The sequence below is a fragment of the Monodon monoceros genome, unplaced genomic scaffold (genome assembly GCF_005190385.1).
Source record: "Monodon monoceros isolate NGI ecotype Baffin Bay Population unplaced genomic scaffold, NGI_Narwhal_1 Super_Scaffold_12, whole genome shotgun sequence".
NCBI classification, from domain to species: Eukaryota; Metazoa; Chordata; class Mammalia; order Artiodactyla; family Monodontidae; genus Monodon; species Monodon monoceros.
In genome coordinates this window covers 100753847-100766654 of record NW_021703768.1, presented here as the reverse complement: position 1 = coordinate 100766654, position 12808 = coordinate 100753847, and the positions used below count along the sequence as shown (strand labels likewise).

At 34.8% G+C, this 12808-nt stretch overlaps 1 protein-coding gene across 1 annotated transcript in view; it reads right to left on the bottom strand.

Annotated features, from left to right (window-relative positions):
- The window catches only part of SRFBP1 (serum response factor binding protein 1), a 52512-nt gene that overhangs the window by 15717 nt on the left and 23987 nt on the right, over positions 1-12808 (bottom strand). The window contains exon 4 of the mRNA XM_029215571.1: positions 468-539. Within this exon, the coding sequence (XP_029071404.1) occupies positions 468-539 (72 nt within the window). The remainder of the gene's footprint in view (positions 1-467; positions 540-12808) is intronic.

Below are 12808 nucleotides of genomic sequence, written 5' to 3'. Positions count from 1 at the left end.
GTTTCCTTACTTACAAAAAGGGGGTAAAAATAATTTTCATAGGGTAAATGCAGGGATTAAATAAAATATTCATAAAAACTATTTAGAAAGAAAATAAAGAGTCTTTATTCTAATTTGTAAGATTAACAGACTAACTGCTATCTAACACACAAATGCCACATTAACTTCAACATACCTTTAAGGTCCTTGAGGGTGTGGTATCACAGCAAAGCAAAATTCATAAATTACCATAAAAATTATTTTTGGTGGCAGTAGTAGAGCTCAAATGGGGAAAAATCATTGTACACTAATAGTACCTGGCTTTTTAAAAAAATAATCACACCAGGTGACTGACTGACTGACTGATTTTTTAGTAACTGGCTTTTGCTAAGTTTTCTCTTCAAGGAAAAAAGTGAAAGGAAAAAAGTAGGTCAACAATACAAATAAGGAACTTTTCCTAAAAGAAATACAACCCCTGGCAGAAGTACCTTTTTGCAGGTTTTTTCAAAGTTGATATCATCACCAAGAGCAGATTTAGTTACTATATCAGGTTTCAACTCCTGTAAAAGAATAAAACAAACTAATTTTAGTTATGAGCCTTATTTTAAACTGTCATTATTATATGAGAAATTCCTTCCCATGTTGTGCTTTTAAGAAATCCATTATTTAAAGAAACTACTACTTATTTTAATGACATTTCAGGACATTGGCAATTCTATCAATTTATAAAGAAATGCAGAGATTTACAGAGAAACACTTATTTTTTTATTTTTATTTTTTTCGGTACGCGGGCCTCTCAGCATTGTGGCCTCTCCCGGTGCGGAGCAGAGGCTTCGGACGCGCAGGCTCAGCGGCCATGGCTCACGGGCCCAGCTTCTCCACGGCAAATCTGGGCTTCCCTGGTGGCGCGGTGGTTGAGAGTCTGCCTGCCGATGCAGAGGACACGGGTTCGTGCCCCGGTCCGGGAAGATCCCACATGCCGTGGAGCGGCTGGGCCCGTGAGCCATGGCCGCTGAGCCTGCGCGTCCGGAGCCTCTGCTCCGCACCAGGAGAGGCCACAAGGCTGAGAGGCCCACGTACCAGAAAAAAAACAAAAAATCTAACCCACAAAACACTTTTCTATTATGGAAGGAATTAATCCACATTTTAGAAAATTAAAAAACACAGAAAAACAGAAAGAAAAATAAGTAAAATTACCAGTAATGTTTACATGGTTATAATTTTATTATACACCCTTCTACAAGTTTCTTTAAAAGAATTTAAGTTTGATATGCATTCCACTAAGGGAATGAAGGATGACTTTAGATCATATGAAAATGCAATTTTTCTACATTAATAAGTTATCAAGTTATTCTAATACGCATAAAAAAATGAACTTTTTTTTATTATTGTCTAGAAGAAAGCTAAATAGAAAAATCAGTTGATTTTAAAACAACACTGAGTGACAGTAAGGTGGATATGTGATGTGACAAAACTGCAAACATTAAGTGAAAATGATATTTAAATTATACTTTAAACAAAAACAGGACCATAGTATTTTGTAAACTAGCTTTACTTAATAACAGGGCAAATGTCTATTTTTTGTTTTTTTGCTCTTATTTATTTAATCAAATTCTTATTACTGGACATTAATACATTTTCTGAGTTTTGATCTTTTTATAAATAAGAATGTGATGACTATCCTTGTACATACTGGTTTGTGTAACTCCTTCTGAAAAATTACCACAGATTCTATATTAAAGAGCTATATTGGAGTTTTGGAAGAAGAGTAGAATGGGAAAAAAATATCAGATATTGATAATGATGATCCAATGTCAAAAAGATCAGAAAGCACTGTTTCTGAGAGTAAAAACTCAATTTCATTTTGTGTACACTAATATAAATGTGAAAAATGTGTACGTGAAACAAATCCATATAAAAAGTGCATAAATAATGGACTCATTTTTAAATTGTATATGTGTGTATATATAAAAAAATTCATTATGTGATATATTTTGGTTGAAAATGTCTTTAAGTTTGATGAGCTAATTTAGGAGATGGCCTCCCTTAAGCAGTTTCAAGTTAATAAAGCTATTTAAATTATAGTTAAAAATCCAGATTTTAAGACTTGCCCCACGTTTGTCAATGACTGGCTATAAGCACCTTTCTTTACTCTGTAAGACAAAAATCAGCCTAAAGAGTGAACTGGTTAAATTTTATTGCTAAAATGAACTTAAGTAAGTGCAGATGGTAATGATACTACCTAAATCTCAACCCACCCACATATTCCCTCCAAAACAATAAATTCAACAAGGAGTACAAATAAAACCAAACATGAACCGTGCCCTCAGCATTATTAGTAGATAAATACCTATAAGCAGAGAAACTAACACCAAAGTCAACAGCTCTCACTGCTGCTATAAGCTTATGAATTTACAGAGCCAGAGAATGAAAGACTAAGATACTAGGAGGAAAAGAAGATAGTGGAGTGAAGGACATGCATTGATGACAGACAAAAAGCTCCACAAGAAAGCAAAAAGTACTACAAAAGGTCAAAGTGTTGAACACAAGTCTCAGACTTGGTAATTCACAGCACTACAGAGAAGGAAGGGCTTGAAAGTGAGTGATTTTGAAGGCGACAGCCTCAAGAAGCACTGCTTTGAGGAGAATTAGATAAATAGGGGTTGTGCACTTCCCTTTAGGGATAACAGTGTAGGTAAAGGAAAGAAAGAGAAATTAAGGACCCTACAGAGACAAAAGAAAATACATGTAAACCAAGTCCTCCTTCTCATTATCCGCTAAAAAAATGTCACTTTGCCATACTGACATAAGGTGGGCCCTGTATAAGAAACGTCTACAGTTCAGAAAAGAAAAAAAAGTCAAATTCATATAAAATTAATTTAATGTCACTTTGCCATACTGACATAAGGTGGGCCCTGTATAAGAAACGTCTACAGTTCAGAAAAGAAAAAAAAGTCAAATTCATATAAAATTAATTTAATTTAATTAATTTAATTAAAATTAATTTAAGAAGAAAAAAAACATAAATCAAAACATTTTATCTGATTCTCTCCTAAAAACTAAACATCAAAAAGACAACTGTAACATAACCCTGCAAACTTCATTAGGGAGCCTCAAACAAGTAGTTGGGGCCTATAACAAAAAAATTTGCAAAATGAGAAATTAAAACACTGTAGAAGAGAAACAGGTAAAACACAGAAGTGCATCAACAGTTGATAAAGCTTAGGAAGTAAAATGCAAGAAAAGAAAACCTATCTCAAAAAGAGAGAACAGGTTTAAAGAAAAATTCAATAAGGAACACTGAAGAAAGTCAAGAAAACACTGAAGAAAGACAAGAAAATGAAAAAAAGATAAAGAAAAAGAGACAGAAAGAAAGTGGCAAAGGATGATCCCACATACATGTAATCGGAGTCTCTGAAGGAGAAAAACAATAGACAAAAGCCAGTTCTTAAAACTATAGTTCTAAAACAACTTTCTGGAAAAAAACAACCAAAGAATTTAACAAAAGGGTTTACTATGTACCTGGCTTAAAGAGACCTGGAACAATCAATAATGGAACCCTATTCTGGTAAAACTATTAGACTTTAAAGACAAAGGAAAAAAATCTTCAGAGCTCGTAGCCAAAAAGATCAATTTAGTTATAAGGGTGAAAAAACTGAGCTGGTATCAGATATCAAGAACAAAATAAAAATAACTATGGAGCAGCATTTTCAATATAAGCAAGTGTAAGCCAAGAATTTTACAGTCAAATAGCTCTAAAGAATCAGGTCTAGAAAAAATAGTTTTGAACTTGCAAAAATTCAGGAAATACAGTACACATGTGTTTGTCCAGAGGAATCTTCTAGAGGAGGAGTTCAGCCAGCAAGAGATAATTTTGGTAAAAGAACTGATGGTGAGTATGTATCTGCAGAGCTAGAATTAAAAGAAATGTGGGGGCACAGGAGAAAGAATAACACATAAACTTTGTCCTCATGCTCAGAGCCTGTGAATAAGTTACCTTACATGGCCAAAGAGACTTTATTATGTATTTAAGTTAAGGATCCTAAAATGGGGATCCTGGATTACACAGAGTGGGCCTAACGTAACCACAACGCTCCTCCTAAGAGGGAAGCAGAAGGGTATGAGTTAGAGAAAGAGGAGAAAAAGGGAGAGATACTGAGGTACTGAGAACTAAAGATGCTGTGCTGTTGGCCTTGAAGACGGAGGTAGGGGCCATGAGTCAACGAACACAGGTGACCTCTAAAACCTGAAAGAGTCTCCACAAGGGATACAATTCTGTCGACATCTTGGTTTAAAACTTCTGACTCCCAGAACTGTAAGATAATAAATCTGTGTTGTTTTTAGCCTCTAAATTTGTGTTAACTTGTTACAACAGCACTAGAAAACTAATATACATACGTTTTATCTCCCACCAATCTTCATATTATGAAATAATTCATTACACCATATTATTTGGACAAGCACCATATAACATAAATAATGCCCAGAATTAAATACTTACCTTAAAACCATAAAAGTAAAATCTAGATGCATTTGGATGGCTTAAACTTTCCTTATCACCCCACTCATACTTCAGTATTTTGGGTCAATTCATTTTTACCTTAATTTTAAATATAAACATATGTGTCATTAAAAGGGAATGCTATCTCCTATGACATAGTTCATATAAAATTTTTAAATGGTGCTTAAATAACAAAACTGTATGGACAGGAATGCTGTGCCGTAACTAGAATTTTGGTTCAGAACTATCCTAATTAGACACTGAGGAATTTAATAAATCAAGCAGTTTATCAGACAATGCAAAAATTGCAATAAAATATATATTATGAAGTTATTCTTCCCTCCCTACACTTTTATTCAGAAGAGATCAGGAACTGCCTTTCAGAATAAGACTCTTTGATGTGTTATTCCAAATGGATAGACAGCACCTCAAATGTTATTCCCTTCAGCATGTAAGACGAAATTTAACCCACAGCCTTTCTCAATCCTTCTAAGAGTCTGCTATGCAGTCTACTTGACAAGTTCATGGTAAACTGCCAGGACTTTCAAATCATCTCTTAATTGCTCCAATTTCTAAATTTATATACATTCTGACTCAGAATATCTAATAGACGTTTAAAGGAAGAAGTCTTAAACAACTATTCTCATTATTCTTGGATTGGACTTAGTAGTTCTCATGATAGGTTATAATTTAGCCACAAAATTTCATTTACTCATATTTTAAGAATAAATTACCCTTCAAACTGATTATGAAAGCCGGTTGCTACAGCAAAATTCACTAGGGTCTAATAGATCAGTAATATAAACTGCAGGGGATAGTGGGAATTTATTTTTTTTTTAAAGATCTGAAGTAATTCAGTTTTCAAAGAATGCCTTGGATGATGGATGTTTTACTGGATTTGCGGCTGCGGTACCTTACCTGACAATACATCAACTCTCTTCGTTATAAATGAATGGCTTCCCACAAGAGTTTGAAAAGCACATAAGATTGCAAGCTTTGTGGATAAAACTCCAAAAAGCCCTCATTTAGGTAAAACGTAGAGAACTCTAAAAGACAAATGGTATTTAGAGGCTTGGACATGAAAGAGTTGCAACAATGCCAGGTTTCTGGCTAACTACTCAGAAGAGGAAGTAGTTGGAACCAGCGTGTTGGGAACACTTCTGCTTAAGCTAGCTTGAACATGGTTAGGTAGTAAGCCATCTGGTCAAAAGGTCTGAGGAACTACATAAAACAGTCAGAGAATAATTTATGCTTATACTAAGCTTAATCTTTCACTTTCTTTATGGGAAAATGGAATGAAGAGCCCAGAGTGTAAGTTCTTCAAGGGTGAGAATGGTCTCTTATCCACCTTTGACTATTTGATCCTAGTATAATGATTATCAATACATTTGTTCAACAGAAATGGACCAGAGTGAAAAAATTTTAAATGCCTATTTCTTAGTGAGAGGTCAGTAAAGTCTCTTACCAATAGACAAGTCAAATTCAGAATTTCCAAAGAACTTTTAGTTGCCAATGTGGGTTTTTTCTTTAGAAAAGCAAAGATGAAGAGATAAAATACTAGAAAAAATAGCTAGGACTACTAGAGTGTTGCAAACCAGAAGACTTACTGCTCAAAAGTATTCTACATTACCATAATTTTTATTCATAGTGGGAGAAGGCCAAATACTACTTAAGAACTCACTGAAACGTAGATATTATATTGTGCATGGCTGGGAAACTGCATTAGCTAACAAGCCAGGCAGGTGCCATAAAAGACAAGACTGCTCTTTCTGAGAAAAGATTTCATTACCAACTGGAAAATTAAGATCCATTTCTAGACCCAGCAAAAGACATTTTTTACACAGCAGCTCTGTTCCTATTCCAAAGACATTAAACATACTCAATGCAGAAAGGTAGACTTAAACATGGTTAAGAAAATACCAATAAAAATGTGAAAGAAAAGACACCAGTTCAGTGCTTATATGATAATTTTACACTATGCCATTCCTAGTATATAGGGTTAATTCTAAGTAAAATGACTAAGACAGGAACAATTGGCTTTCTTTTATACGAAACTAATTCCAGTGCCTTTTTTCAGATAAAATATTTCTCTTAAATTTTAGAGTTTTCTGTACTTTAAATTGAATTTAACCATTTCAAATAATTCTGCAATTTCAAATGCAGAATAAGATGCATTATTCCATATGGTAATTTGCAAATTTTATACCAAAGTCATACGTTATGGACTTTGGAAAAAAATACCTACCTAGATTTCAACTTAAAAAAGAAAATTTTAAACACTTTTAAGTTTGACAGAAAGTAAAATGACAAAAGTAAAAACACAAAACCATTATCAATTAGAAAACCAAGGATCAAGAAAAAACAATGGGAAAATGAAGATAAATGAGTTATGTAACAAATGCTAAATATGGAATACTGCACCAAACAACTTTAAAATGAGTGTAAGAGAGACACATTAAACTGGACAAGTAAAACTTGAGCTACTTTACAAAAATGCTGCAAAGATTTTTTCATAAAAAAGATGTTTAAATTTATCATCAAAGGGAAATTAAAAATAACTAATTTGCCACCAATCAAATGCTAATGCTAACAAATGCTCTGAAACTGAGCTTAAGTAGTTTTTTTCCCTTAGATTTCCTTAAAATAACTCAAGTCTGAAAATCTTCATCTTCCCACTTGCAAGCTTATTCATCAGTGAGCAGGGCTCCGTGTTGACTTGCATAAGACATACATTCTTTTATTTTAGACATTCAATCCAGCTTTATTTCTAGCATCAGTATAACTCGTTTCTTTTATTTAAGGTTTCAAATTTATAACTATCCAATCCATCTTAAAGATGAAATAAAGCATTAACTTCTTTACAATATATATGCTATGAGTTACTAATCCATTCATAAACATCAGAATTATAGGAGACTTCAGCTCTCACATAATTCTATACCTGTGCAGGAAAGGGTTAACTCAGCAGGCCTGGGCTGCTCAAACTCTGCACAGTCCTGAGAAGGCCTATCTTCAGGACTGGCCTTTGGCCAGTTCCTAGGAAATAAGTTCTGAGCCCTTGGGCCACAGGCTTACCAATTTGATGAGGCAGTTTACCCTAACAATGTGATTTATGGTGATCATGTCTCTACTCTGGGGAGCTGGAGTCTAAGTAGTTAAGGTGAGTCACGCAGGTGATTCATGGCTATGTGACTGGCTCCCGAAAAGAACCCTGACACCAAAGCTCAACTGAGCTTCCCTGGTAGGCAACACTCTGCAAGTGTTGTCACACATCACTGCTAGGAGTGTGTCCATGCGACTATACTGGGAGAGGGCATCTACAAGCTTATGCTTGATTTCTCCTGGACTTCCCCCCATGTGCCTTTTCCTTTTGCCAATTTTAATCTGTATCCTTGAACAGAAATAAACTGTTGCTCTGAGTATAAAATTTTTTTTTCCCTTGAGCCCTGTGAATCCTTCTAGTGAATCACTTAACCTTGGGGACCCTCAACCACTCAACTTTATAGAAGAGAAAACGATAACCTAATAAAGTTTAAGAGACTCATTCAAGGTATTACAATAGGGCTCAAACTAGAATCCCTACAGTTTGCTTTTTGCCATAACCTGTTGTCAGTGGTGATAAAGTAGAAATTCCTTCTTCATCACGTTAAACTAACATTGCTCAAGTTTCCTGCATTAAAGATAGCTATTCACTAATAACCAGATCCATCAGAATATATCTCAGTTCCTTTATTTCACACTGTGCCAGATGCTATTGCTTTGCTTATATTCAAAAGAGCAAATTTAATTGAAATTAGTTAATCCCAATTTTGAATATTTGGCTGTCTCCTTCTCTCCAGAGGCTTTCGTTTGAACAAATGAATATACTGACTCATAACTATATAACCAGTGTAATGTCTCTGGCTGAGTGGGGAAAGTATGTTTGCAACCGAACTATTCTATATCAGGCAGTGGGGAGGGACACTGGGTAAAGACAAAAAGTAACTTGGAGGCAGTAATCAAGCTGACATTAATTCCAATTGGCTCTAAGATTGGGCTTTTAATGCAGTAAAATATAAAACATGTTTGTAGTTTCCAAAATGTGATTAAAATTGGAACATGATATTTAGATTATGAGGGGTTAATCCCAATACCAGGGAATTACAAGGTGCCAAGAAAAGTCTGGATTCTTGGAGGTTTTTCTTGTCTATTTGGAAATGAGGCAAGAAATACACTTCTCTGAAATAAAGAAACTGAAATAACTCGTGAGAGACCTATTGACATCCAAATTCATGCTTTTCCGCAGATGGGAATCTCATTATGGTTACCCTTCAGTGACAACAAAAACCTTATTTCCTAAATATTGTTCTACTGTCTCCTAAATACAGTACCAGATGTAACTTCAATAAGGTTATACTCTGTCATCATATTGCCAAGGGATTTTTCCAAATAAAATATCTTTGTCTTCCTCCTTCACCTATTCCTGTGTTATCTATGGTAATTAATGGCATCTCCAGCCTCTGCTACTCAGAGTCATCTGACACTGTGGGCCTCTTCGTCATGCTTCTGTTATGCTCCCATCCCCCTTTCCACTTTCTCTGCTGTAGTGTCTGTTGAATTTAGTTCCCTCCTTTGGATTACCATTATCCTACCCACAGGCTCAGAACTTCATTATCGATTGTGTGGATTATAATAGCATAACTGGGTTTCCTGCTTCCAGAACCAGTTAACTCCAAGGCCCATTATGTCACTGTCTTGAATACAGAATGAAGCCAAAGAACTTAAGTCTGGTCTTTCATTACCTGGTCTCAATGCCTCTTTCTAATATTACATAAGACACTTTTTCTAGGAGTCTCATATGCCATTCATTCAGTTTTACACAGAATTCCCTGAATAAATTTCCTATTCTCCCACCTCAGTACCTTTGGCTGGCCATCTGCTTTTAAAATTTTTATCGTGAAACGCCTTTCTCTAACTGGTCACCTACCTTTCTTACTCCCTTTCTCCCCAATCAAGATCTATTCAATTCTTGGTTTCTGAATGCCACTAAAATGAAACAAGGCTTCTTAGAGAAATGGCTGATTATGGATCTGAGGCAGAAAAAGTATAATCCCTGAAAAATTTTTGTTATGCCAGAAAAGGAAGAACTAATTGAGTTCTCTCAAAAAGTCATAAAAGCTGGCTTAGAAAGGATACTACTGGTCAAATTTGGGTGTCCAACAAGAGTAATGACAGCAAATTATAACCACACTGACCATATCATTTGTTGTTCAAACCAGGACCCATTTGAGAGTGAAATGAGGCTCTATTAAAAATAATGCTGGGACAAGTGATGATTACCAGAACACCAGGGAAATCTAGTCATATGGTCACCCTAATTATAACACTTGACAATTCTTGCTACCTCCAGATTCTCTTTATTTTCTCTTAAAGCCACTTCAAGCAGGCTTTTACCCCACCAATGCTATTCTTGTTAAACTGACCAATCTTCACGTTACTAAATCTAATGAGCAGACCTCAGTGCTCTCTCACTCGACTAATCCACAGCATCTGACTCTTACCTTCCTTGGCCTATTACCAACTTTCAGTAAGTTAACTGCTCCTTTTTCCTTGATATACTTTCTTTATTTGACTTACAGGACCCATGCTATTGGTTGTTCTTTCTTAGCTTTCTTTGCTAGTTCTTCCTCTAACTAAATACCTTAACAGTAGACCAAGATTCTGTCCTTGGTATTCTTCTCTTCACTATTATCTAAGATTTAGTGATTTCATCCAGTTTCATGACTTTAAAGATCACATACATGTCAACAACTCCCAGAAGTCTCTTTCCAGCTGAAACCTCTCTTCTGCACTCCAGACTTACATATCAAACTACTTCATATCATCTCTCCTAACCCTTCGTACCCTGCTCTATTTTTTCCACAGTATATCATCCACTAACATAATACATAAGTAACTTATTTATTATGTCATCTTCCCCAATCCCCCAGAAAAATAAATTACAAAAGACCAGGAAATTCTATTTTTACCCCCTCAGGTGTATCATAAGTGCCTAAAAAGAACATGTCATTTGGTAAATGTTCAAAAATACTTGTTAAGAGAATAGATACTGAAGTTATTTTTACTTGTTAGACATTATAAATTGTTAAACTGAGTATCTCAGTTATCTCAGTATTGGGTATAGCATAAATCAGACCTGCCAGTAAACACTGCTCCTGTTCAGGAGCTGAATGAACTACAAGAGAGTACATTTAATAACTATGTCTTTCATCCAAGTTTATTATTTGACCAGGCTGATATGTGAATCTAAATTGCTATCACACCTAACACATAACTTCATTTAGGTAAACTAGTAAAATAATCTAAAAACTTTGTATCTCTTGATCCTACAAGTATTTCCTTTACAAAACAAACACGATAAAGCGATATAAATTTAAGTCTCCATTCTTACCTTGTGAAGTAACAGTCAGTCACTTTTCAAGACTCAGCTTCATGCTACAGGAAGTTTTCCTTGAACCCTCAAAGCAGTACTAAGTGGTGCTCCTCCAATACATCTATCAGTGTTCTATACACTGTAGTGAAACTGTTTACATGTCCATGTCTCTCATTAGACTATAAGCTTCTCAAGGGCAAACACCATATTAATTTCTATATATCTATAAACTAGCACAGTATTTGGCATACGAAGTACAGACCTAGTATATTTTTGTTGAGCTGAAATAAAGTACTTTGGACGTGAGGATGGTTCTGAAATGACACTATAAAAATGTGCAAACTTTTCCGGCAAAGTACAGAACTAAACAATATCAGGTAAAACTTTCATTTTTTGGATCCTACAGTACAAACTAAAATAATAAGAATGATTTCAACACTGGTCTAAATTCACAATGCAACACGGACAATGATGATGGACTGCGTGGTATAGTACATCTCCAAAAGATCTCTGATCAAGAACTCTGTCATTGAATAGTTTTGGCCTACCTTAAAAAAAATGGTATTGAAGGCAATGGCTATCTTGAATAATATTTCATCTATGCTATTTATATGGAGTGAAAGACTACAGAGATTCAAAATCTTAAAAAGTTTATTAAAAGAGTACTATACTAGGAACACTGATATTGCATATTTTATTTAATCCCCACAGCAAAGAAGTCAGACATGAATTATTTCCAGTTTTAAAATGAAGAAACAGACTCAACGACACATAATTAGTTAATGGTACAAAAACAATATCAACCCAACTTGTCAAAAATTTCAGGAAATAACACAAATGGCTTTATTCTTCTTTGCTGTTGTAATTATACCCTTCCTCACCTTAAAAGTTATCAACATACTGTTGATTTTAGTTCAAAAAACTCACTATCTGAAACTCAAATTCTTAAACCTGAAATTAAAAATGAACTAATAATAAAGTCTCTAGCATTAGTATTAGATGGAGTATAAGAAAAAGAAACAAAAAAATTACCAAACAACTTTGATAGAGATTTATCTTCATTTTGATTAGAAAAATTTAATGGTACTTTGCTATAACCTCTTTAAATATCTATTTATAACAGATGTGCACATTAATATTTGAAATATGTTATGAGAGTCTTCTATTGTGCAGAATATCAGGCATTGTTTAAAAATACAAATAACCAGAAAGAGTTTAATTTTCAAAATAACATGCAAATGACCTGACATAACACAAAGGAGCAAGCACTGCAATAGACTGTTAAAACTGATCACCCAAGTACTATACATATGAAGATGAAGTAGCAAGGCAATTTCTCCTCAGTGCTGTCGCTCTCAATGGTGGGAAAAATAAAACGATACCCAGAATCACTACGGGACCTTTCTCAAATCGCACAAACATCCCTTTCATTATGATGTATGTCCCCAGGCATGCATCTTCAACCATTTATCCTCTGCCTCCCCCAACAAAATCACTGTTTCAGAGGATGGTGAAGCCTGTGAAAATGATTTGCTCTGGTTTTGTTAAGAGCATGTACGAGGCGGTGAATTCTGCCTTGTTATCAGATAAAGCTACAGAAACTTAACAACAGGAATGCACAAAGTATGTGGAGGGGATATAATATTGATTGAAACATGTAGACAGAAATGGTCAGGAAGAGAGAGGCCAACTGATAAAAAAGCTTTTAATACCCACAAGGAATCAGAACTGGTCTGGTAGACAACAGGAAAAGCTAACTTAGGTTGCCGATTATGAGGATGATATAATAAAACAAAGTAGGTTTACTATTAGGAAATTTTACCAGTGTCAGGTTTTTGCTGGCAGCCAGTTAAAAGAATTACTAAATATCAACAAATAGTACAGTAGTCTCCCCTTATCTGCAGTTTTGCTTTCTG